At 45.1% G+C, this 23,945-nt stretch overlaps 1 protein-coding gene across 11 annotated transcripts in view; it reads left to right on the forward strand.

The window, feature by feature from the left end:
* Positions 1-23,945, forward strand: part of ANKS1A (ankyrin repeat and sterile alpha motif domain containing 1A) — a 178,878-nt gene that overhangs the window by 91,593 nt on the left and 63,340 nt on the right. For all 11 annotated transcript variants that reach the window (XM_045074733.1, XM_045074735.1, XM_045074734.1 and 8 more), the window contains 2 exons: positions 2,298-2,424; positions 16,218-16,807. In XM_045074733.1, the coding sequence (XP_044930668.1) occupies positions 2,298-2,424; positions 16,218-16,807 (717 nt within the window). The remainder of the gene's footprint in view (positions 1-2,297; positions 2,425-16,217; positions 16,808-23,945) is intronic.

Below are 23,945 nucleotides of genomic sequence, written 5' to 3' on the forward strand. Positions count from 1 at the left end.
CTCCATGCTGTTTTCCAGAGTGGCTGCACCAGCTTGCATTCCCACCAACAGTGTAGGAGGGTTCGACAGGGGGCTTCTTGAGTGGGAGTTAGGAAGGCTCAAAGCAAAGCAGTCTCTTGCTTTATTATGAGATTTTAATCCCATAGCTGGCAGGAGCCAGGACTAAGAGGAAAAGATCACCCGAGAAGTTGTCTGGATATGAGCAGGGTACTCTCACCAGAGAGTCTAAAGGAGGGAAAGAGTTCCAAATTGGATGCAAAGTCTTATATCCCAGGGTGGGTGGCGGGGAATGAGGACATTTGGGTCCAGAATCAGGGGAAGTGAATTTCATGGCCCTGGCTCTGCTGGTTGCTCTCTGTAACCTTGGGCAAGTCCCCAGACCTGTTCGGGAACTCAGTTTGGGCATCTGTGAAATGAAAGAGCTGGAGCCAGGTGTTCTCTGGCTGTGATTGGAACAGTTCAGGTCCCTTCCAGCTTTAGCATTTGCTGGTGCTGTGCTTCTCGTTGTTCCTGAGAGCCAAGCAGAGTGACCGAAGGTCTAGTGGGCCCCATTTTCCAGATGGAAGTCATCAGCTGTCCTCTTTGAGAAGAAAGGGTATTATAGGCCGAGTATCCAGACTGTCACATATCTTTCAGAAGCATGCTTGGGGCTATACAAGGGTCCTTGCTGTGTGCAGAACACTCACGGAATCGGATTTCCAGGGCTCTGGCTAAATGATAGCTATGGGTGTGTAAACCTGCAGAACACAAATTCCTGTCTATAATGCCTGTGTATTAACTGTATGAACTGCTTTAATGGTCCCTCTTTGTTCCCTTAATTGTGTTCCTACGAAGAGGTGAAAGGAATAAGTAATACAGGCAAATGGCTTGTTGTCATGAAATAGCTTTTAGCTTCCAGGTGGCTTTCAGTAAAGTGGAGGTTCCTGCTGTGCTTAGCAGAATTTCGGAAAGAGACCATCATCCTGCCTTTGGAGTGGCAGCCTTTTTACCAAACAGGAGCCATGGCCTCTCCTTTATTCTGGAGCTGCCAGCCAGAATCCTTGTTGTCTCGTTAGGCTGTAGCATAGTGAGCTAAGTCTCCAAGAAGCAAAACCCTGATGAATCACAAACCTGATTTATCTCCAGTGAGCTGTGGGACATGTCTGAAGGAGGAAGTTTCTGCGTGTACCAAAGAATCATATTTGTAAGGGTACCATTGTTTGTTGGGTGGACTTGGGAATTCCTCTGAACCCCTCTGTTCATGATGTATCACTCCTCCTAGCCAAACTGCTCAGGAAGAGATTTTGTGCTTTGGCTCACTCCTAATAGCTGGTACATGATTATTCTTAATTTGTCTCTGAAACGCATTGGATTCTTAGGACAGATGAGCCAGAACGATCCTCTAAATTGAGGATCTCCATTCTTTCTCTTGGTGTGACTGTGGCACTAATTTAAGGTGTTTCTGGCCTGGTTTGCGGAGGCAGCTTGGCCAGCTTCGTACCGTGACTAGCTGTGGCCACAAGGCCCTTAGCTACCTAGACCTTATTGGTGGGTGTAGAAGCCAGCCCTGGTCCAGTTATTTCATCAAAGATGGCTACCTGAATCAGGGATTTCTCCACAGACAGAGCTGCTTTGTTCTCTCCAGTGAAATTCATACTGCCTCACTGTTTGACTCCTCTCAGAACAGAGATTGGTAGAATTAATTTAAACTCATAGTACCATAAATGTAGCAGGAAGCTGGCGTTTGAGAGAAACTTCCCTATAACCCCCAGGACCTGTGAAGAAAGGCTCACCAAATAAAGAAGGGTGCATAGAGCCCTTTGTTTCTGGTAAATGGCAGTCATTCGGGGTCAGTCAGAAGTCATCTGATCCCCTCTTGAAAAAGTGGGAAGGATTCCAGCCTTGGGGTAGTGTGTGTGCATATTGGGGAAGAATTGCAGAGAAGGAAGGCCTTCGTGAGGCACCCTAGCTAAAAACCACTCAGAAGCTACTATCCATTGAAAAGAGACCATGCAGAACACTGTGATGTTGGGAGAGGCAAGGGAAGGAAGGATTTGGGAGCTTATTGATGGCTTTTTGAAAGATAAAATGAGGTAAGAAAAGGCGAATGTTTTACCCAAAAGCCACTGAGATCTGAGGTACAGGTGTGTATCCAGAAAGGCAGCTGTGGTACCACGTGATGCTTGAGCTCTTTACCTCCTCTGCTGACCCCCCTTCTCTCTGGCAAGAAAAGAGCCAATAATCTCAAATTTGTGCTTCATAACCTGTCCTGGCATTAGGCACCCACACGAGAAAGTCTGTGGTGTTTCCTCTCCTAGGTCTTGGCCGTGAGACCCTGGATTCAGGGAAGCACAGCCCAGGAAGAGGAGGAGCATCCTTACGAGCTGTTGTTAACAGCAGAAACCAAGAAGTTGGGATCCACGGATGGGGATGGAAAACCAAAAGGTACACACCCACCCCTAGCCCACTCTGTGCAGAAACAACTGCAAAAGGATTTTTAAAGTTTGTGATCCTGGGTGGGAAGTAGAGGGTGATGTTCCTTGGGGTGGGGAAGTTGGGTGTCACAGCAGTTGGGCGTGGTGGGAGTGTTGTGACCTTTTGTTCGCAATGCCCTGCATTAGCATTGGCCTGCCCACCCTTCCCCCTCACACACACATACCACCCCCCCACCACCCCACCCCCCCCACCCCCCCCCCCCCCTCCCCCCCCCCGCCTTCAGCACGTGAAGCAGGGAGGTGGTCAGGTCAGACCAGGCCATGGCTGTGGAAGGGGAGACAGCCTGTGGTGTGACCGAGATTGATTTGGGGTCTCAAGTCAGAAACCCTCAAGTTCATGTGGTGGAAAAACAAGCCCAACAAGTCAATCCCTTGGGGTTCAGGCTGACGGCACAAGCTCTGCTTTGAGTCCTGTCCTCAGAGTGAGACACTCCTGGGGAGGGACCCGTGATTGGCTGCCACCCCGTAACTAGAGTGCTCTGTCGCCTTGGCCTACTTTCATTGCCTCTGCGAAATTCCGTTTCCTCAGTGAGGGAGCGAGTGCTGCAGGACAGAGAGCAGACGGTGGACATGGGACAGACTCTGTGCTAGGAACAGCAGCAAGGGGCAGTGCCTGTTCCCACTGCATGTGAAAGGGGACTCTCCCCGCTCTTTATAACTTTCAGGTACTAGATCCTTCATGGGGTATGATTAGTGCCTCCTTTCATTCCTGATTGTCACGGTTCCGGTAAGAAGTGGGGGTGCGATGGCTTCTTTCGAACCACCCTTTGCTGGGCCTGTTGGAGGGTGGGGGGTTGGGGAAGAGAACATGTACGCATGTGTCTGACATTGGAGACCTGATTTTTAACTATCTTGTTTAAAAGATTGCTCTTCCAGCACACAGAAACTTTGTGGTCATTTTTATAGTAATTGTTTTATTTTGTTTTGTTTTATGGTTTCCATTTGGAGCTTTCTGGGGGAAAAAAAAGTTACAATTTAAATATGGCAAACTTTACCCTTTTTGTGTTCAGTTCTGTGAGTTCTGACAAATAACGGTTATATAACTGCCAGTCTAGTCTAGGTACGGAATGGTTTTATCATACCAAAAACTCTCTCGTGTCCCTCTGTAGTCAGTTCCACACCCTTCCCTTACCTCTGGCAACCATTGCTTTTATGTCAGTCCCAATACTTTTGCCTTTTCCGGAATGTTCTATCAGGGGAATCATACCATATGTACCCTTTGAGTCGGGCATCTCACACTTAGCATAATTCACTGAAGGTTGCTCCATGTTGTTGTGTGTATTGGGGATTTGTTACTTTGCATTGCCAAGTAGTATTCCATTGTTGGGGTGTACCACAGGTACCCATTCTCTAGTCAAGGGGTACTTGGGTCACTTATAGTTCTTGGCAGTTACAAATAAAACTATAAACATTTGTAGGTTTTTCTGTAAACATCGGTTTCATTTCTCTTGAGAAAACGCTAGGAATGGGATTGCTGGGTCCTAGGTAAGAAACTGCCACACCATTTCTGGAGTGGTTATGCCATTCTGCTTTTCCATCAGAGTCACAGTTGCTGTGTATCCTCCCCTGAATATTGTCAGGTTTTTAAAATTGTAGCCCTTCTATTAGGTGTATAGTGATATTTCATTGTGGATTTAATTTGTATTCCCATAATGATTCATGATGTGAACATCTGTTGGTATGATTATTTGCCATCCGTATAGCTAATGAAGTGCCTGTTCAACTCTTCTCCTCATTTAAAAAATTGAGTTGTTTATGGTCTTATTATTGAGTTGTGAGAGTTCATTGTATGTTTCGGACACTCTTTATCAGATATGTAATTTTCTCTTAGGCTGTAATTTGTCTCTTTATTCCCTTATGCCTTGTGGAGAGCAGAGGTTCTTAATTTTGATGACAGTGTATCTTTTCTTTTCTTTTATGGATAAGTTCACAAGTATTTTTTCCTATATTTTCTTCTAGAAATTTTGTAGGTTTAGGTATCCATTTAGGTCTATGACCCATTTTGAGGTAATTTTTGAATATGGTGTGAAGTGTAGGTAGAGATTCACTTTTTTGCATGTGGCTATCCAGTCGTTTCAGCACCATTTGTCAAGGACCATCCTTTTCTTGCCTATGTCACTTTGTTATTCTTTTTCAGAATTGTTTTAGATATTCTTTCCATATAAAAATTTAGAGTGAGTCGGTTGATTTCTACAAAAAGTCCTGCTGGATTTTTATTGGAATTGTGTTGAATCTATATAGCAATTTGGGGAGCTTTCTTAACTGTATTGAGTCTTCTAATCATGTTGCTAGGTTTTTAATTCAAATATTTAGAGAGAGTGGAGAGTAGAGTATGAGTTCTCTAGTTGTTTAATAATAAATCATACTGAAATTAACCCTTAAAGAGCAAGTATTTAATGCTCTGTTTGAAAGTGGTTCTTAGGAAAGAATTTTTAGCATCAAGGAGGAAGGAGATTATAATTCTCTCTTTCGAAGGCTTGATCTGGACCCACTCACTATGGGTTAACTGGCTTCCTTTGGAAGGAAGAAAAAGTAAAAGTCAAACTTCATAAATGGGTCTGGTCTCCTTGGCTGCCAAATGCAGGAATTTTCTTTTTTTCTTCTTTTTTAAGATCTTTATTTATTTATTTGACAGAGAGATCACAAGCAGGCAGAGAGGCAGGCAGAGAGAGGGGGGGGGGAGCAGGCTCCCTGCTGAACAGAGAGCCCGATGTGGGGCTCCATCCCAGGACCCTGAGATCATGACCTGAGCTGAAGGCAGAGGCTTAACCCACTAAGCCACCCAGGCGCCCCCAGATGCGGAATTTTCTGTCCTCAAGTCAAGAGATCTCCAGGTTAAGGAGTAAACTGCCCCAGATTACTTAAAACCTTGTATCTCCTCCTCCTTTGCTTTGGTTCCTTCCAGCTCGGCAATACTGGGCTAACTGTTATGAGTAGGTGGTACAGGAAGCAGATCTGAGTGGACCACAGCATGCGGGATGTGCATGCCTCCAGGCAAGCTGCTTGAATCGCTCAGAGAGCTTTCAGACAAAGGAGCTGAGACATTAAAGATGAAAATGGGCTCTGTCGGTTTCTTGTGAGCCTGGAAGGAATGCCTGCTAGAGTTGGTAAATGTGAGACAAGTCAGCAGATGATGTTATGGATTAGTACACAGTCAGTCTTTTCTGCTTTTTCACTAATGTCATTATCCAAGGCAGCTTTTATGGATTAATTCATCAGTTCTGAAAAGGCGGTGTTAATGAGACTACCACAGCTTTCGGCTCTCCTTACTGTAATTTGCAAACCTGCCGCAGGAGGGGTGGGATGGGGGGTTATTTAGATTACATTTTTAAAGTAGATTTGTATTAGCTCCCAGGAAAAAAATTTAAACAATACAGAAGTGAATACAAGTAAAATGTCAAATCTTCTCACCTCTCTGCTACTCACAGTTGCTGGAAGTGACATAGTTCTAAGTGTAGTATCTGCTTCAGGTTGTTTGAGGTCTTTATTTTTTAAAAAGTGACTATGGGAGACCATTTTGTTTGTTTTTAACAATCTAAAATGGGATCATATTTCACAAATGATTTTGTACACTTGTTTTTTTAACTTACCTTGTCTATAGACCATGGGTTCAATTTTGTTTTACGTTCTTAAAGATTTACTTTACTGTTTTTGAATGGTTGTTAACTATCCCATGACTCATTTTTCCATTGTCTAGTGGATGGTTGTTTACATTGCCTCCAGTATTTCTCTATTATAAATGAAGCTGTTGTGGACATGCTCTACACATTTTCTTACATGCTTATAAGAGTATTTCTTAAAAGACTTTGATAGAAAGTAGAATAAACCAGTCCGAGTGTAGGTACATGTCTAGATTTAACTGGTAAAGCTGAAGTGCCCCTCCCTTGGTGGTTAATGAGCACACGCTTTCCCTTTCCTTCACCAGTGTGCGATATTAGCACTCTTTAATGTTTTTCACCATGATAAGCCAAAGAAGTGTCTTTTGTAATTAGCCTTTGCCTGATCTAGTGAAACTGAGCATCTTGGTCATTAATGTTAGATGGTCTATGAGTGCCTATCTTTTTCCCTCCTAATTTTCTACTTAGAAGTTAATTAATGGTAGTAGAAACACTTCATATAAATACTGATAATATTTGACCAAAGTGATACTCAGGGGAAGTTTATATCTTTAAATTTATTTGTTATAAAACAAAGACTGGGGCACCTGAGTGGCTCAGTCGATTAAGTGTCCAACTCTTCATCTCTGCTCAGGTCTTGATCTCAGGTTTGTGAGATCAAGCCCTGTGTTGGGCCCCATGCCCAAGATAAATAAATAAATAAATAGACTAAAACTTAACCAAGAGAAAGTAGCAGAGAGAAATTAATAAAGATAAAAGCAGATAGTATATTTCATATACTTTATAGTATGCTTGTTATATCTCAGTTAGTAAAGAAAAAATATAAAAGAAATAATGAAGTAAAAAAAAAAAGTAGATTTGACCATTACAATGAAAACTTGTTTTTTAAAGATCTCTGATAATTCTGGTCAAGAAAAGAGGAAAAAAAATAACATAGAGTAATAACATAAAGCACACATATAAAGCACAAATTTGGAGATTTTAAAAATTAATAATAGTTTATAGAAATAAATTTGGGAGGTTAGAGTTGCTGCCATCCCCCAGGATGAATTATCTGGGAGACTTATTGGTCCATCACAATGAATGATAGCAGTGGGGTTTCCGGTGGCATTTAGTGCCTGGTGACTAAGCATCTGGCACTATGTATGATAATTCTGCAGTTGTTAGATTGCCATTTATGTCAGTAGATATAACAAAAACTGACAGAAGTTGAAAGCAGTCCACGAAGTAGAAAACTCATCCCTCCGGAAAGGTCCTAGGCATGGATGGTTTTATGATAGTTTTATCTAGCTAGGTATTCCTCTGTTATTTAAATGATTCCCACCATAGATGTCCTCCAAAATCATTACTCAGGACTAGCATAACTAGCAATGAGAGCAGTGTTCCCAGTTTCATGTAGCATAGTCACTTATTTCGCTTTAGTATTTAACTCTTTGCCCACTAGACATTCTGGACATACTGTTGAAGTGGTGGACAACTTTCTAGGTTTGACAGCAAATGGGAAAGTAGCCAAGAGCTCTGAAAATCATTGTTCTCTGTGGTGCTTCTCTGCAGCATCCACTAATAGGCATAGGTCCAGGTGAAGTGGTCACTTAGTGTAGGACAGTGGTGCATAATTATCTGAAGAAAGTGATACATGTGGACTGTTTGGCACACAGCTATACTCTGAGGTTTTTTAGAAGCAAGTAAGTCAGTATTCCTGAGAGCCACGCATTTAGAGCTAAATGAAGTTTATGCATGAGCATGAGGGGAAGGGAGGAAGATGTTAGCTTCTCCCTCTTCTCCCAAATCCAGAGCATTGCCAATTCCTGAGCCGTTAGGGAATTCTGTAGTGTAAGCCTTTGCTTTTCCCTTTGCCAGCTTGGGATTGATTCTCAGGTGTGCCTCCAGGTGCAGTCCCAATTTTACATTTGGTTTAGTAAGACTTCAGGAAGATCAGATCAGTACCTGTGTTCAATTCACCATCTTTACCTGGAAGCCTAGGTCACCTTCTCATGGTGGATGCCAAGGAGTAAGTTTGGATGCTTTTCCCAAAGGCAAAAAAAAAAAAAAAAAGTAAATGAGACAGTTTAATAATTAAGCCTTAGCTTCAGCAGTTTCCTCTTCTCTCACCTTCTCACGTTAGAGGAGCTCCTGCCAAAGTCCTACTGTATAAGTGTCATGCTCTTACGAATTTATATTTCTGAGTTGGAATAGTTTGCTTTTCTTTCCATTATGGAACAAGTCCAAGCCTTGTGAACTATACATCTATATTTTTCTCCCACAAAATGTATTGACAGCCGTTTATATACATATGTATTTTTGAGACATCTGTAAAATACATAAAAGGGCAGAATATGTTAAAATTCTATAAAGTGATATAAAGTAATTTTGGAGTTCAAAAGAGGACTAAATTATTTAGTGCAGGAGATCAGGGATGACTTTGTGAAGGAAGTAGCATTTGAGCTAAACCCCAAAGCAGGGAATCCTACTGGCTAGGCAGAAGTAAGGAGGAAGGCCAGGGCATTCCAGGCAGAGGAAGTGGCATAAACATCAGTAAGGTGTTGGGAGATGATAGCGCTTCTGTTTGGAGAATGGTAAGTAATCCAGTTTGGCTGGAACAAAGAACTGGTTGTAGAGATCGGGATCTCCAATGTCAGTCATCATTCCAAAGACTGTGCAGTGTTGTTGAAGCTTTTTGAGTGAGATGGCAGGAATAATTGTGGAATCTTAGATGTGAGCGACTAGAGGCAGGAATACTTTGAAGTCAAAGTATTCCTTCAAGGAATCTTTTGAAGGAAATTAGGATCCAAACTATAGGAGGAAGTGATAGGAAGGGAAAGTAGGGATGGTAGAGGTATAGAGGAGGTAGAATTCGCAGGACCTTATAGTCAGATGTGGAAAAATCAGGAAGAGAGGGTGTTAAGGATGATTCTGAGGTTTTTGAGCTTGGGAAAATATTGTGCATCTTACAAATAAGGGATTGAGGAGGGACATGACTGAAGGAAGATGTTAAGTTCAGTTTTGACTATGTTAAGTTTGAGGCGTTTCAGGTACTAGGAGAATATCCAGGTAGAGGTACTCCATAAACACTTAAAAATGTGGGTCCTATTCAAGAGTGGTAGAAAGATTAGAAATGCAGATTAGAAATGCAAGTTGAGGTGATGGGTAACATGAAATATTAATCAGTTGCTGAGGGAAAAACTAAAGGGATTGAAGAAGTCAAAAATACAACCATATTGAGAAGCACAAGGGTAAAGAAATAAAGGAAGATAATCAGGATAAAGCAGTGCCATAGAAGCTGAGGCTGAATGTGACGGAACCCCAATATACCTGTTGTTTAAACAAGATAGGAGTCTAGGGCTAGCATGGCAGTCCATGATTGTCAAGGAACCTGTCTCTTTCTGATATCTCATGGTTCAGGGTGACTATTCAAATTCATGCTGTCAGCACAGGAAGGAAGAAAGGGGAGGAAGGAGGGCGCTTCACAGATAGCTCTCAAAAGGCGTGCGTACTACTTTCACTTATAACCCATTGGCCAGAATTTGGTCATGTGACTATGCCTAACTACAGAGATGTTGGGAAGTGTAATCTTAATGTAGGTGGCTATGAGCTAATTGAAAAAAGTCCTATGACCAAGGAAGAAGGGGAGAGTGAGTCCCAGGGATAACTGGTAAACCGTGTCAAGTAATACAGAAAGAGCTAGACAAAGGAAGTCTAGAAGAAGGGTTCAGCAGTTAGAAGGCCATTGGTAAAGTCAGGATAAGGATACACCCCATCTTGTAGGGTAGGCGGGAAGAGATCCGATTATCCCCACTTTTTGATGTGGCATTGAGAGTAGCTGAGGTTTCTCTGACCTAAGTCTCGTCAGGAAATTGTTGTGATTGTATCCAAAAGTATAGGCACTTCAGGAAAGATGACAGTCTGAAAAGAGCGGGAGAAATGAGGAATCCATTTTAAAATGACACCGCAGTGTTCAAGAGATGAATGAAATGGTTGCCCGGCCTGGTAGTCCACTTGGACTCTTGCTCTACCGCATACTGGCTGGTGACTGAGGAAGTCATTTAACCTCTTTAAGCCTGACTTTCTACATGTAAAGTTGGGGTACATATTCTTACCTCATGATTGTTGTGAATATTAAAAAAGAAAATGGTTAGCAGCATGTCCAGCATAGAACAACTAGTACCCAACACAGTGTGGCTGTTGGAAGCCAGCTGAGTTAAATAAACTGGTAGAAGACTCAGTCAGTTGTTTCTTGAGCATTCATCGGGGCTCAACATTCCAGCAACTGGAGAAGAGAAAGCAAATGGTCGTGAATACCCAGTGTTGGAACTGGCAGAAGATCAAGGGAAACAGAGATGTCAAGTGTGCTGTTAAATTAGACACGGTTAAGTATCATGGCTGGTCGGAAAGTGAGCCAAGCAGAGCTGGTATAGTGAATAGGAAAATTTGGGGGGCCAGAGGTCCAACAACAGGGAGTAAACAGACTGTCCAAGAGAAATTTAAGGAAATGGGGGAGCTATAAGGTAATTGGAGCCAAGTCAGGTAGAACAGCCCTGAGTCCCAAAGCTGGGCTGTAACCCATGCGGGCTACAGTAGAAACTGGTTCTGACCTGAAGATTCTTCACTGCACGGCTACATGTTACCCTGCACCAAACTTGCAAGACTACTAGACCTTCCCTGCCGGTGGAGTTTTCTACAGTTTAATTTATAGGGCCACTTAGAAGAAACCAGTCTCCTTTTACAGAGTTTGGGAGAAAAGAAACCAGCCTGTGTGTGCAGCGTGAGCATGAAGAGCAGTTTGGAAATGGTTGTAAATGAAGAATGATGATAATGATAGCAGCTACTGTTTAATGAATGCTTCTCAGGGGCGGCCATGTGCTGAGTCTGTGGTCGCTGATTAGGTCATTGTGTATCTTATGACAGATCTTCCGGGTAGGGGCTATTTTTGTCACCGTGTAGTAGATGAGAAAGAAGTTGGGTGTTTGAGCTGGGTCTTAAGCCCTAGTCTGGCTAAATCCAAAGTTTAGCCATGAGCTTGAACCGTTTTTATCCAGGGCCCTGTTGCTTTTCACATTCTTAACACTGTAGAAGTGGAAGATTCGTTTACCTAATTGGAATCAAATCATAGTAAATCTTAGTCCTAGAGAATGTACCCCAACTTTGCTTTGCTTTCCTTTTTTTTTTTTTTTTTTTTTTTTTTTTAGAACCAGAAAGAAAGAAATCACAGGGCCGGGACTATAACTTGGGCTTCCTGAATCTGCCAGTTCAGGTCTCTGCTTCTCTGATTGCCATGGCCCAGAGAATGGACTCTAGGTCTTCTTGTCTTATCAGATCACAGTTGCCAGCAAGTGTCTGCATAACCTAGTCAGCACCTTCCTTCTTAGGAGAACATGGGGACTCTCCACAAGTAGCCATGTACGTAGGAGTTCTCCTGGACACACATGGTTTCTGGTGCTCACTGCAGTGACTGGAGAGTTGGAGGGTTCAGGCCTTACAGAAAAAAGAGAGCAGAACAGTCTGGGTAACTGGAGTTACTGGGTTCTCTGGGTTGTAGGGTTGATTTGACTTAGCAAGTTCTCATACAAACCACAGTTTTTAGCTCTAATCTAAACAGACACGGGGCGCCTGGGTGGCTCAGTGGGTTAAGCCGCTGCCTTCGGCTCAGGTCATGATCTCAGGGTCCTGGGATCGAGTCCCGCATCGGGCTCTCTGCTCAGCAGGGAGCCTGCTTCCTCCTCTCTCTCTGCCTACTTGTGATCTCTCTCTGTCAAATAAATAAATAAAATCTTTAAAAAAAAAAACAACAGAAACTGTGACTGAAAATGTCTAAATGTTAAAATGTTATTATTCAGAAGCCCTTGAGATCCCTGTGGATCGTCGTCATGAGCATTAAAATGCAGCACGGAAGACCCCTTGCTTCAGCAGCTCACAGGGTAAAAGGAAAATGAACACCCAGAGTGAATAAAGATTGAAAGTTGAAGGGGCTGAGAATTAGCATGCTGGTGTGTGCTGCTCAGTCGAGCAGCTGGCCTTGATCTATGGGGGGAGTAAGGAAACAGCTGTCTCTGTGTCCTAGCCCCTTGTTTCTCTCCTACAAGGGCAGGTTATGGGGTGTGCTGATGGCAGTGCGGGAGGAGGATTGGAAGCTGTATGGTTCTAAGGGGGCAGTGCAGTGATTCCCAGTCAGAGGGAAAGCCTCAGGCCTGACAGTTCTTTTCTGTGAGTCTAAGAATCCATGAGTGCCCAGGCACAAGGTTCATGGTTCTGCTTTTTAAGTGTGTTTCCACTAAACATTAAGCCTGTCAAGGCTTTACTTCTTCAGCGGCCAGCTCAGAAGCTACCTCTTCTGAGACTCCTGATTCCAAGTAATCACACTTTCCTTCCTGCTCACTGTGCATCTGATTTATACTTTTCTTAAGGCATCTATTAATTTTTAAATAATTAATTCTAGTCATTTCTGTGTATGCTAGTTTCTTCCGATAGCTGGTAAGCCCATTGAGAGGTCAGTGTCTTCAAATCTTGGGTGCCTCTTGAAGGCAGACATTTTGTACCTGCTTATTGGTGGAATGGGTATTCATAGCCACAGTTCTGGGGCCCATCTCTCACTCCAGCCTTCTCACTGTATTACCTTCTGTCCCTGCCTTCTGCTGTCAAGAGTTGTAAGGATAACAAAGGCAATGGATATTCGTACGTGTCATGGATGCTGTCTTTGGTGATCTTTCCGACAAACCTGTGAGCAGCCCACCAACTAGCAAACTAGTTGGTAGGCTCATCTGTGAGTGAAGCACTTTGTAGTGGATCCTGTGTGGAGAATAGTATTTGTTAACATCTCTTGAGAGCTGACATGTGCCAGGTGTGGTTCTAATTGCTTAACACATATAATTTAATTCTCACAACAATTCTATGAAGTCAGCACTCTCAGGACCCCAGAATTATGGATGAGAGTTCTGGGCACAGACAAGTTAAGAATTTGCTCAAGAGCTGGCTTGTGACCAGTACATTATATTGTTACCACCTCGTCCCCGAGAGGCCTAATACTATTCTGACTTTACAAGGGACCACTGAGTAGTTCTTTTCCTACTTGTTGATTTGCCAGGATATGTAGCTTAGTCTTGGATATGGTTTTTTTTTTTTTTAATTTTTTTCTTATGGGGAAGAGAACACTAGCTTATTAAGATTCTGAGGATCTTCGATCTTGACAAGCTTTTCAACCACCAAGGTGTCTTTCCTAGGGAATTGCCTGGGTGAGTCATGTAATCATAAGAATTCCTTTTCATGATTTCTTTTACTCTATAAAGTATTGGTAGATTGTGTTTTCCCTCATGGGATTATGGCCCTCAGAAATTTTTCCTCTTCACATATTTCCTCCTTCCATAAGTTTCCATTCTTTCTTTCTGCCCACTTCCTTCCCCAGGCATCTGTCTGGTATTGAGCTCTTGGCATGTGTCTCTCTTTCTTCATTGATGCTAGCATGAATGGGTGGCTGTTAGACAGGGCCTTCACTGTCAGCTCCCACAGCAGCAGTCAGAACATTCTCTGTGGCCTGGGTTCCAAGGTCCACCCAGGCAAGCGTGAGCCAGGCTAACTCCCAGTTCTGGATTCCAGTGTTTCTCTTTTGTTGTTGGATTCCCCTCCCTCCCCAAAATATTGTGAAATAAGGAGCCAGATGCTGACAAGAAGAAATAGAAGCCCGCATTCCTGTTACCAAAGTCTTCTTTTTGTATTCAGATGCAGTCAGAGGAATGGCACTTTGGGCTGGAATCTGTAGGAAACTGCCATGTGGATATGGTCTGAGAGGTAGCAATTTTGACTCTCCCCATCTGGCTGTCTTAGGTAGTGCCATTGGTCTGAACCACCAGTAGACAGTCACATGTCATCCTCTCTAGCCCCACTTTGCAATGCTACGGGTCAGCTCTGTTCGGGTGCCCAGTTGTCATATGTGGAATTCAGAGTCCTAAAGTCATGGCTTGCTGGGGCTGAGTTAGGCTGGATGGAACTCTTACGTACGCGGTTCTTCTTCCCTAGAGCAGTGATTCCAATTGTTCAGTGCTTGTTTAGTGCTCTAGACCTGACCTTTGGGGTATAGAGTTTGTGAGTTAGGGGTATGAAAATCCCAAAGCAGTCAAGTGTAGAGGAAGGAGATGCCAGAGTGCATACTTCTGGCCTCCTGTGGATAAGTAATCAGAGCCATAAAGTGCAGCTAATTGGCTACCCCTTGCAGCCTCAGCAGGCTTGCCAAAAGCTGAACAGACTTTGGAGACTGAACCATTCGTCTTGAGAAAGTAGGGTGAATGGAACCGTGTCCCTGCTCAGAACTTAGGCTGATGGGCTCAATATGAGAACTGGTTGTTGGGATCCTTCCTGCAAGACTGTCTTGGAAGAGCATTGTGGGACTTCGGCATGGTGCCTGGGGCAGTGAAGACTGTGTTTTCGTGCATTGTGTTTATCAAAGTGTACCCCTCCTCACCCAAAGACCAGTCATGGAATTGAGCTTCCAGGGGCCTTGAGCTGCAGGCACGCTGGTGAGGGAGAGTGGGTGTACGCAGGTGGTAGCAAGAGAAGCACCCAGGCAGGGATCTGCAGCAACCCACTAGAGGGAGAAGTTTGCCATCACAGTGTGGTGGAGACTTGGATTCTCATCACCATTGTAACATAAAAGGGATTTTTAAAGACTTCGCAGTCCATCCTACTTATTTTAGATACTCAAGCCCCATAGGGTAAGATCAGTGCCAAGGCCACACAGCTGAAGAACAGCACAGCCAGGACTAGAGCCAGGTGTTCCAAAAAGCCTAGGTTAACATCTTCTTCCACACCACCTTAGACAAGATAGATTTCTCATCTGTAAAAATAATTGAACTTGATCCTTTGGGTTCTAAGACTTGGGAGCTTTGGGCAGACTAGGGAACCATTTGTTATCTATACCGTTGATTCTACTTATAGAGATAACGACATTGAATATTAGCTTAGGAATGTGAGCTAGTCCTGGGCGCAGGGTGGTTAAGCTATCCTGCAGATGTTTGTGAAAATCTCTAACAGGTCTGAGGTCACAAAGGGCGAGCCCCTTGGGTGTCCCGGTGTGATACTGATGTTGGATTCTGATTTAGTCAATTATTTATGCCACTCCAGGGCAGAGGTGTTTGATATCTTGGGTGAGTATACAGTAGTGGTTGGCCTCATGAACTGGTAGTGTCAGATTTCTGGGCTGTTGAGGAGGTCTTAAGAGAACTGCAAATGTCTTCTGGCATTGACAGATTAGACCATTTTGTTTTCAGTGGATCAACTGAGGTTAAACTTAAACAAATAGGAGCAGCTGGGAGGCTTTGGAAGGAGTGAGATGTGCACATTCTCCACAAAAAAAAAAAAAAAAAAAAAAAAAAAAAAAGAAAGAAAGAAAGAGAAAAAAAAGAAAAAAGAAATAAAAGAAAAAAAAAGTGAAAAAAAAGTGCTCCCTGAGGAAGGAAGGATGAGGCGTGGAACCCTGCACAACCCCCATGTGAGGAAGGAAGCGGTTATTTCTCTGCTGTTTTGTTTTGCACGCTTAGTTAAAGAATTCCAGAAGTTGCAGGTTGTGGATCATGACCTCCATTTTTTTCCCCTCTGTTGCTGCTTGCCAGAGGAAAGGGGGGGTGGTGGGTGGCTCTAAATAACACTTTGGCCTTTATGGAAATGTATCAGATGTTCCAGGAGTCTCGCCTGTTCACTGGCTCACTTTCTCTCTCTCTCTCCCTCTCTCTCTCTCTCTTTCTTTCTCACTTTTACTCCGTGTTTGCTCTCTCCTTACTCGTGTCCTTTCTGTAGGATATAGCTAGCACTTCTCGCCTTATATAGCAAGGTCTGGTCGTTAACGTTAACAGAAACCTAACAACAGGGAAGGCTGCCAGATAGCATTAATCAGGCCAGTGTTTGGAATTTCATAAATGCTCTGACTTTGGGTACAAATTGAACATTAAGTACAATACGAAACTGTTTTCTTCCTTCCTCTCTCTTCTTCTCTCCCGCTGCCCTCTCCAGCCTGTCCAGCTTGCTTCTCTTTCTTTCCCTGTTGTTGAATTTCTCAGCCCTGCCGTCTGCTCACTGCATTGGAACTTTGTTGATTTTTGCCACGTTTAATTTTTGATTTCTCTGTTTCTCTGTCCACTCCAAGACCACAGGTGGAGCAGCAGTAGCCGGAGCCAGGACTCTGCGGAGGGGCAGGACGGGCAGGTCCCAGAGCAGTTCTCAGGTCTTCTCCACGGCTCCTCCCCGGTGTGTGAGGTGGGACAGGACCCTTTCCAGCTGCTCTCTGCCCCTGGCCAGAGCCATCCAGAAGGGTCCCCTGCACAGGGCGCCTGTCACGAGGCCAGCATGCAGCTGGAGGAGACGGGTGTACACGCTCCTGGAGCCTCCCTGCCCAGTGTCCTGGACCAGAGTAAGAGAGCAGGTTACCCGGCTGGCCTGCCCACCACCAACAGCCAATCGCACCCCAAAACTTTGACTCACACGGCATCTCAACACCCTGGTGGTGCTGAGGAAGAAAGAGACCGCAGTGGGGCTAGGAGCCGAGCCCCTCCCACCAGCAAACCCAAAGCTGAACTCAAACTCAGCCGCAGCTTGTCCAAGTCTGACTCTGATCTCCTGACCTGCTCACCCACGGAGGACGCTACAATGGGGAGCCGGAGCGAGTCCTTGTCCAACTGCAGCATCGGGAAGAAGAGGCTGGAGAAGTCGCCCTCCTTTGCCTCGGAGTGGGATGAGGTAAGGCCATGTGATGTCAGAGGGAGCTGGGCTGGCCACAGCCCACCACGGCTCCCCTGTGCGCCGACTCCTGGGACCAGGACTTGTGGGCCAGGCTTGCCCTGGTTCCTTCTCACTGTGACCAGAGTGTTTCTGACAGCCGTGATGAGGCAAGCCCCAAGTTGCCAGGCAGGGGATCTCATTGCCCAGATGGCAGAGGAGAAGTCCCTTCATGGTTAAACTGGAGGGTGGTGGCCCCAAGCAGAGTTGTTCTGAGGGAGAGGCGGTGCCTAGAAATGACATGCTGTTTGGAAATATTTGGATCCCCTTAGCCACTATCCAGGGAGTTGTGCTTATCCTGGAGATTCTTACAAAGAGCCAGAAAACTTTGCATCTTCAGGAGGAAGAGGGAAGACTCAGAGTCAGCTAGGACGGGGTCAGTGGGTGGGCTTTGGGATAAGCTACTGAAAGGGGATCAGAGGGGGTTTTTCTGTTCTCCGCTCCTCCGTGACTGTTCCTGCTGCATTCCCCTGGAAGACCAAACTGCCTCTCCCAGCAGAAGCATTCCGCCTAGCCCACATTCCCGGGCTGGTGAGGCAGAGGGCTAGGTGGTTGGAAAAACAGAGATTAAAGAAGAGAGAACATTGGGAGTCTGAGGCCCAGGTTAACTTGCATAACCACTGTTCTAGAATAGTTAGAAATATGTACCCGAATATTTTTCAGTGACCTGTGACATGTCTTGCTGGGCACAAGAATTTGTTTCTCAAAGATTGGTAAACACCCAGAGAATGTTAAAGTGCTACCCTTCCAGGCTTCTTGTGAAGAGAGAGCTGCCTTTGAAGGGAACTGGGTCTGTCTCCCAGGAACATTTTCAAGAGATGAATTTAGCTTGCGAAGAGGAGGGCAACAGTGCAGCTGACGTGCCTGTTTGAGTGATCTGTAGACTAAATGCTCTACCCAAGTCTACTCAGGTTGCAGCTGCAAAGTTATAGAAACCAAAGTGAATCCCATTCCAGGCGTGGGAACAGGGTGGGGGCAATTCCTACAGCACTCTTATCTCCAGATAAGATGAGCTTAAGAACTCTTGTGTAGTCAGACCGAAGAATTCTGTGCAGTACAAAGTTTTCACTTTTCACTCATTTAGAAACCAAGGTGGAGTGGGTGAGCCTGGATTAGACGCTAGACCACTTAAAGGAAAATCAGTTTGAGTGACAGAGCTCCTGGCCAGTGGGAGACTACCCACTAGGATCTGTGTGTTTGTAGGAATGTGTGCTTTGCTTTTGCTTTTCAAAACACGCAACATATGGGGTGCCTGGGTGGTTCAGTGGGTTAAGCCTCTGCCTTCAGCTCAAGCCATGATCTCAGGGTCCTGGGATCAAGCCCTGCATCTGGCTCTCTGCTCAGCAGGGAGCCTGCTTTCCCCCCTCTCTCTGCCTACTTATGATCTTTCTCTCTCTGTCAAATAAATAAAATCTTTAAAACACACACACACACAACATAGAGTTTTACTCATTTACAGTCAAGTATAGGATGAGGCAGTTCACAAGTAAGAGAAGTGCTGTGTGCTCTGAAATGGAAGGAGGGGCAGATGGAGGAAAAACATCAGTGGGAGTGGGGAAGGTGGAGACGGAGGGTGGGAGGGGACATCAGGAAAGATCCCAGAGACTTGGAATGAAAGAACCAAATGTTTTAGGGGAAAACCAGATTTAAGCTAGGGGATGAAGAAAAGGCACTTGTGGAGAGAATAGTGTAAGGGAAGTTGTGGAACTGGAGAAGCTTAGGTCATTTGGTTTCTGTAAGTAGAGTTCGTATAGGGGAGCATAAGGAGTAACGGTGTGGGGTGGGGGTGCGCCTAGCTGGCTCAGTCAGTGGAGCGTATGACTCTTGATCTCAGGGTTTTAAGTTTAAGCCCCATGTTGGGTGTAAAGATTGCTTAAGATATAAAATCTTCAAAAGAAATAGGGTAGAGAGATTGGGATCACATAGTGGACTGAACACAAGGCTAAGAAGTGAGTGTTTGGTTTGATAGCAAGGCAGTATATCAGAATCCTTCAAATGGGCTGGCAGACAGCTTTACCTGTCTTATGAATTACCTCTTCTTTTTGGTTCCATCTCCCCAGCGTATCTTGCACCCAAGAGGTCAGTAGTGCCAGGTGATTGGCCGTAGGATTTTCATGCTCTGTTAACACACATCACGGCCAGCCCGTCTGTCCCATGGCCTCCACCATTTCCTCCTGGAGGAGGAACACAAAGTCACTGGAGCACGGCCCAGTGTCATTGAAGTGGGCTGTTTGGGCTAACGCACTAGTTGTCTCTTGGCCCCTTAGCTACAGGAGGTTCATATGCTCCTGTTTTGTTGCAGGTAGAGCTTGCGGGTGGCTACCGTGAACTCAGGGGCTGCTTGAGGTCTGTGTGTCCTGGGCCAGTCTGTGATGTGACTGAATGACTGGAAGCAATGTTGCACTTTAGATTCAAAAACCTAAGAGAACTGAGCCCTTATTGGAAGGAATTCAGAAGATCAAGATTTGCTCCTTTGGAGATGATTCACAGGACCCTTCTTGCATGATCCTTCATCATTGTTTTTGAGTCATATTATACATGTTTTTCGTGGTTACCTCTGTCAAAAGAGAAACTTCAGAAGTGTTTCCCCCAGTGGTTGGCCCTAGACCCAAGCCTTTGGCAGACTTTACCAGAACGGGTCATTAGTTAATGGCTGCTCCCCACCCCACCCCTGACAGGTGCCTGAAGGCTGCTGTGCCGTATCTTGCACTTGATTTCTTTGTCATCACTTGATCCCCAGGAGGTTGGGGAAAGCTTCTCAGAAGGAGCTTGGTTCCAGCTCAGCTCCTCACTGTGGGGCCTGGGCACTTGTGATCTCGGTGCAGATGGATATGTGGGCTGGTCTGCCAGACCGCTCCTAGAAGGCAGTGCGGGCTAACATGCAGGGCTCAGGATCCAGAGTCAGCAGACCCAGCTCTGAGCCCTGGCTCCACCATCCACTCCTCCTTGTCACAGGAGTGGACTTGGGAAGCCTTAGCATTGTTAGTAGTACTTGTGAAACAGGCAGTCAGGTCTGTGTTTCGGAGGCGTGGTTTTTTTTTTTTTTTTTGTTTTTTTTTGTTTTTGTTTTGTTTTGTTTTTTTTTTTACCAGTTAGACATATGTTTAAGTGCCTAGCCCAGTCCCTACTATGCATAAAGTATTGAATAAATGGTAACTATTCCCATTATTATTGTGCCTGGAGCTTTGGAGAATGGGACCTGAGGCACAGAGTGTCTTTAGAACTTAAGAAAGGCAGAACTTTGGGGGGCTTGTCTGGTGCTGCAAGGTGACAGGGAAGCCATGGCATTCAGGCCCCTTGCCTGGTGAGGTCCTGTATGACCCTGGCCCACCCCAGGACAGAAGAGCCTGCCCAGCTGGGAGGGGAGGGCAGTAGCCCCACCCCACCCCATTCCACCCCACCCACCCCCGCTTTGCTCTTTGAGAAATTCACGAAGCTTCCTGCTAACTCTGGGAGAGGAGAGAAGTTGGAGCGAAATGTGCGGCTCTTTCTACTGTTTATTTTTCAAATGTATTCTTCTATATCATGGCCAATGGTGGCTAGTTAATGGGATGCTTGTCAGGGCTGTTGTTCTGTAGCTGGGGGACATGCACAGCTGACAGACTGGGAGTTGCTTTTTCCAAATACAGACCGCTCCTTACAGGTGCTTCGTGCCGCCCTTGGGTGATTCCCCAGAACGAGAGGACTTCGGAAAGTTGGCCTGATTAAGGGGAACCTCTGAGATGGCATCCGTTATGACACTAGGATTCTCCCTAGTTTCCATTAGATTTTTATAAGCAAAAAAAAAAAGAATTTACTTTGAAAAGTGCTCCGCCTAAGAGGAGATCAAAATCCAAGCTTCAGTAGATGCTTTCTCTGTTCACCAGTCAAAAATCAAAGCACTCCTTGTTATCTTGGTGATGCCTAATAGAATAGGGGCATAACAGAAGGTAAACTGGACAACTGTCCATCAGTATAACTTTAAAAATACATAGATTAGGAATGGGAAAATCACCTACATCTCTCTACAGGTTAGTCTCTGTTAACATTTGACGTGTATCCAAATTTGGGGTATGAGTGTATTTACCGATTTATAATTTCTGTCTTACCAGTTACAGCAACATCCATAAGACCTGGATTCAGACCTGAGTTATGAAAGGCACAGCGTGGTATTGTGTGGCTGTGTCAGAGGGCTGGTTTATTCGTTGGTGTTGAAGCTGTCTTCCAGGTCCCTGTCGGACACCTTGCAGGGTATCTTCCAACTGCCCTCAGGCATGTTCCCTCTCCTTCTCTACCTGCCTGTGCCCCAGAAGGCTCATCTGTGTGGCCTGCATTGCGAGGCCAAAGGAATCCTGGGTTGGCTGTGTCCCCTCCTTGAAAGACCAGCTCTCCTGTGGGGGACCTTTCCCGAAAGCTGCTGTCTCTGGGTTCTGATAACAAGTCCCTCCCCTGGGTGCTTCTAGCCTGGGGCTCCTGGCTGTGAGTCCCTCTCCTTACTTGTTGATCTCTCTGTACCCTGTCCAAATGTGTGTAAATAATCCCCTTATTAAGCTTTTTTGGTTGCCCGGTGTGCATGTGCCATCTTTTTCCCGAGGGGACACTGAGCCATACGGACATTTTGTAGTACTATTTCTATCCAGCTCAGGCCAGCCTAGATGGCTATGTGCTGGAGCAGTAAAAACAGCTCGTGCATGTAAATTGTAAATCTTCATTTGCAGACGAGCCAGAGGTGTGGATATCCAGGGTGCTAAGAAGCAGAAGAAATTGATCATCTAACTTGAAGCCTCTCCCATGTAGGAAGCCTTTTCTCTTTTCTAGAGCTGGTGGTACATCAGTGTCTCAGCTGTGTGCCCCAGAACCACCATCTCCTAGATGCATTTCCATCCCATCTCTGCACTGTGGGGCGCACCCACAAGGGCACGCAGCAGCAGTTAATGTCCGAATTAAGTACCTCCTAAGAAGAACAAAAATAACCTTCTGGTCAGATTGTGGCTTGAATGTATGGCGTCCTTGGGGTCAGATAGGTCTCTCCCATAGCTGCCTTTGAATGAGATTGAAATTTATGAAAGACAAAAACTGCAGAAGGCCGCTTGTCTACTTAGCATAAACATTTGAGTAATTTAAAACTTGGCTGAAAGCTTAAATGATAAATTTGTGTTTTGTAATCAGTTTTCATAAATATTAAACAAGTGGGAAATGGATAAAGAGCAGGGATGCGTGCTTTGTGTGCATTTTGTATGAGCTGAGAATAATTTCTGGCAGGGGTTTTGGGGCACCGTTCGGTTCCACCTGAAATGAATGGTAGCTGAGAGGGGACCCTTGGCTCTGGGATCCCTCAGTGAGCAGTGAAGTGGCAGCAGCACAGAGGGCACCCTTCCAGGCCCAAGTGCCCTGTCCCAGGCACCCCACCCTTCCGCCTGTGCTGTCCAGTTGGAGGCATGATGTCATCAAGGGAAGAGCTGATTGGTTCAACTCCACAGAGGCTTGGGTTGATTTTAACCCTTGTGGGTTGGGTGTGCTAGAAGAATGGCCTCTGCTGTTAAATAAGGAGAGTGGAGCTTGAGTTTGTGCTGACAGTGGCTAAACTTTCTCCACCACAGTCTGCAGTTTGTCTTGTTCTTTATCATAGAAACAAGCATACTGTGTAGTCTTTCTGGCTGAGCATGGTCAGCCCACTCTAGACAAGAATGTGAGGGGCTCCTGGGTGGCTCAGTGGGTTAAAGCCTCTGCCTTCAGCTCAGGTCATGTTCCTAGGGTCCTGGGCTCAAGCCCCACATTGAACTTTCTGTTCAGCAGGGAACCTGCTTCTTCTTCTTCTCTCTCTCTCTCTCTGCCTGCCTCTCTGCCTACTTGTGATCTGTCAAATAAATAAATAAAATCTTTAAAAAAAAAAAAAAAAAGAATGTGATATACTCCTGTCCCTGAGGACAAATCAGAGCGTGGACCATCTATTTCGTTATTGCCCCTGTGTACACAGGAGTCACAACTTTTGTTCTAGAACCTCAAGGTTTCCCTTGGTTTTAAGTGGCCTGTTAAGATTGAGGGCTTTTTTTGTTGTCGTTTTTATTCCAGTATTTTAAAAAAATCTCCATTTATAGGCAGTCCAGAAGAAACTGTTTTGCCTTCCTGTCTGGTAAATCCAAGGGATTTTGGTGAGCCCTGACTTAAAAAGATGCATATGGGCATTTCCATGGCCTTGACGGTAACAGAACCCCATACACAGTATTATGAATAAGCCAGTGTTAGTCCTGGCTCTGTAGTTAGTGAGGAGAGGCCTGGTGTTCTTGACCCCTGCCACATCCCACCAGACGGTCCTTGGTGACATCATGCCTCCCAGTGGACAACCTGCCAGCAAGGGTGGGGTGGCTGGCACCTGGCCAGGAAGGGCGCCCTCCCTGCTGCTCCCTCTTTACTTTGCATGGGGTTCTGGGGGACCTGGCTATTATTGTCCCTGTCTGCATCTCCCTGCTTCCCTCTCCTCTCTAGCTTGCTTCCTGGCTGCTTTCCTACCTCTTGACTCCTCCTGCTTTTCTTTTCATTTCCTTTTTCCCCTTTGCTGGTTCCTCCTTGTTCCTCTGTGCTCTTTCCTGGCTTTTTACTTCCTCGGTACTTTCATTTACTTTACTTTTCCTCCTTTTCCTTCCTGGTGGCATCAAGGAGAGGTTTTTCTGATAGCCTTTCCTCAGCCTTCTCTGCCTGAAGGGTTTTTCTTGTCTTTTGTCTTTTAAACCTCTCACCCGTGTTCACTTGTTGTTACATTCTCCAGAGCATTTTACTGCTTATGGTCTTAGCTCTGCTTCCTCACCCCCATTACACCCATCCACACTGTCTGACCCCTGTCCTTTCAGAAACGGCCTGGTTCCACTTAGCCCCATCAGCACAGCACCATCAAGGACCAGGTAGGGATTTTGTGGTATTTGTGAAATTGCCAGAAGATGAGAACTTCCCTCTTGACTCATTTTTGTTTCCTTATATTTTGTTGTTTTCAAACGCCAGACCAAAAACTTGGGTGCCAGTGGATCTCAGTGAATATATGAGGAGAATTTGATCTTTAATGACAGTGCATATAGATGTCAAGAATCACAGGAACATTTTCTGGGACATTCTTTTTATGTACTTG

The sequence above is a fragment of the Mustela putorius genome, unplaced genomic scaffold (assembly GCF_011764305.1).
Source record: "Mustela putorius furo isolate JIRA1106 unplaced genomic scaffold, ASM1176430v1.1 tig00000135_pilon_pilon_pilon, whole genome shotgun sequence".
Lineage (NCBI taxonomy): Eukaryota > Metazoa > Chordata > Mammalia > Carnivora > Mustelidae > Mustela > Mustela putorius.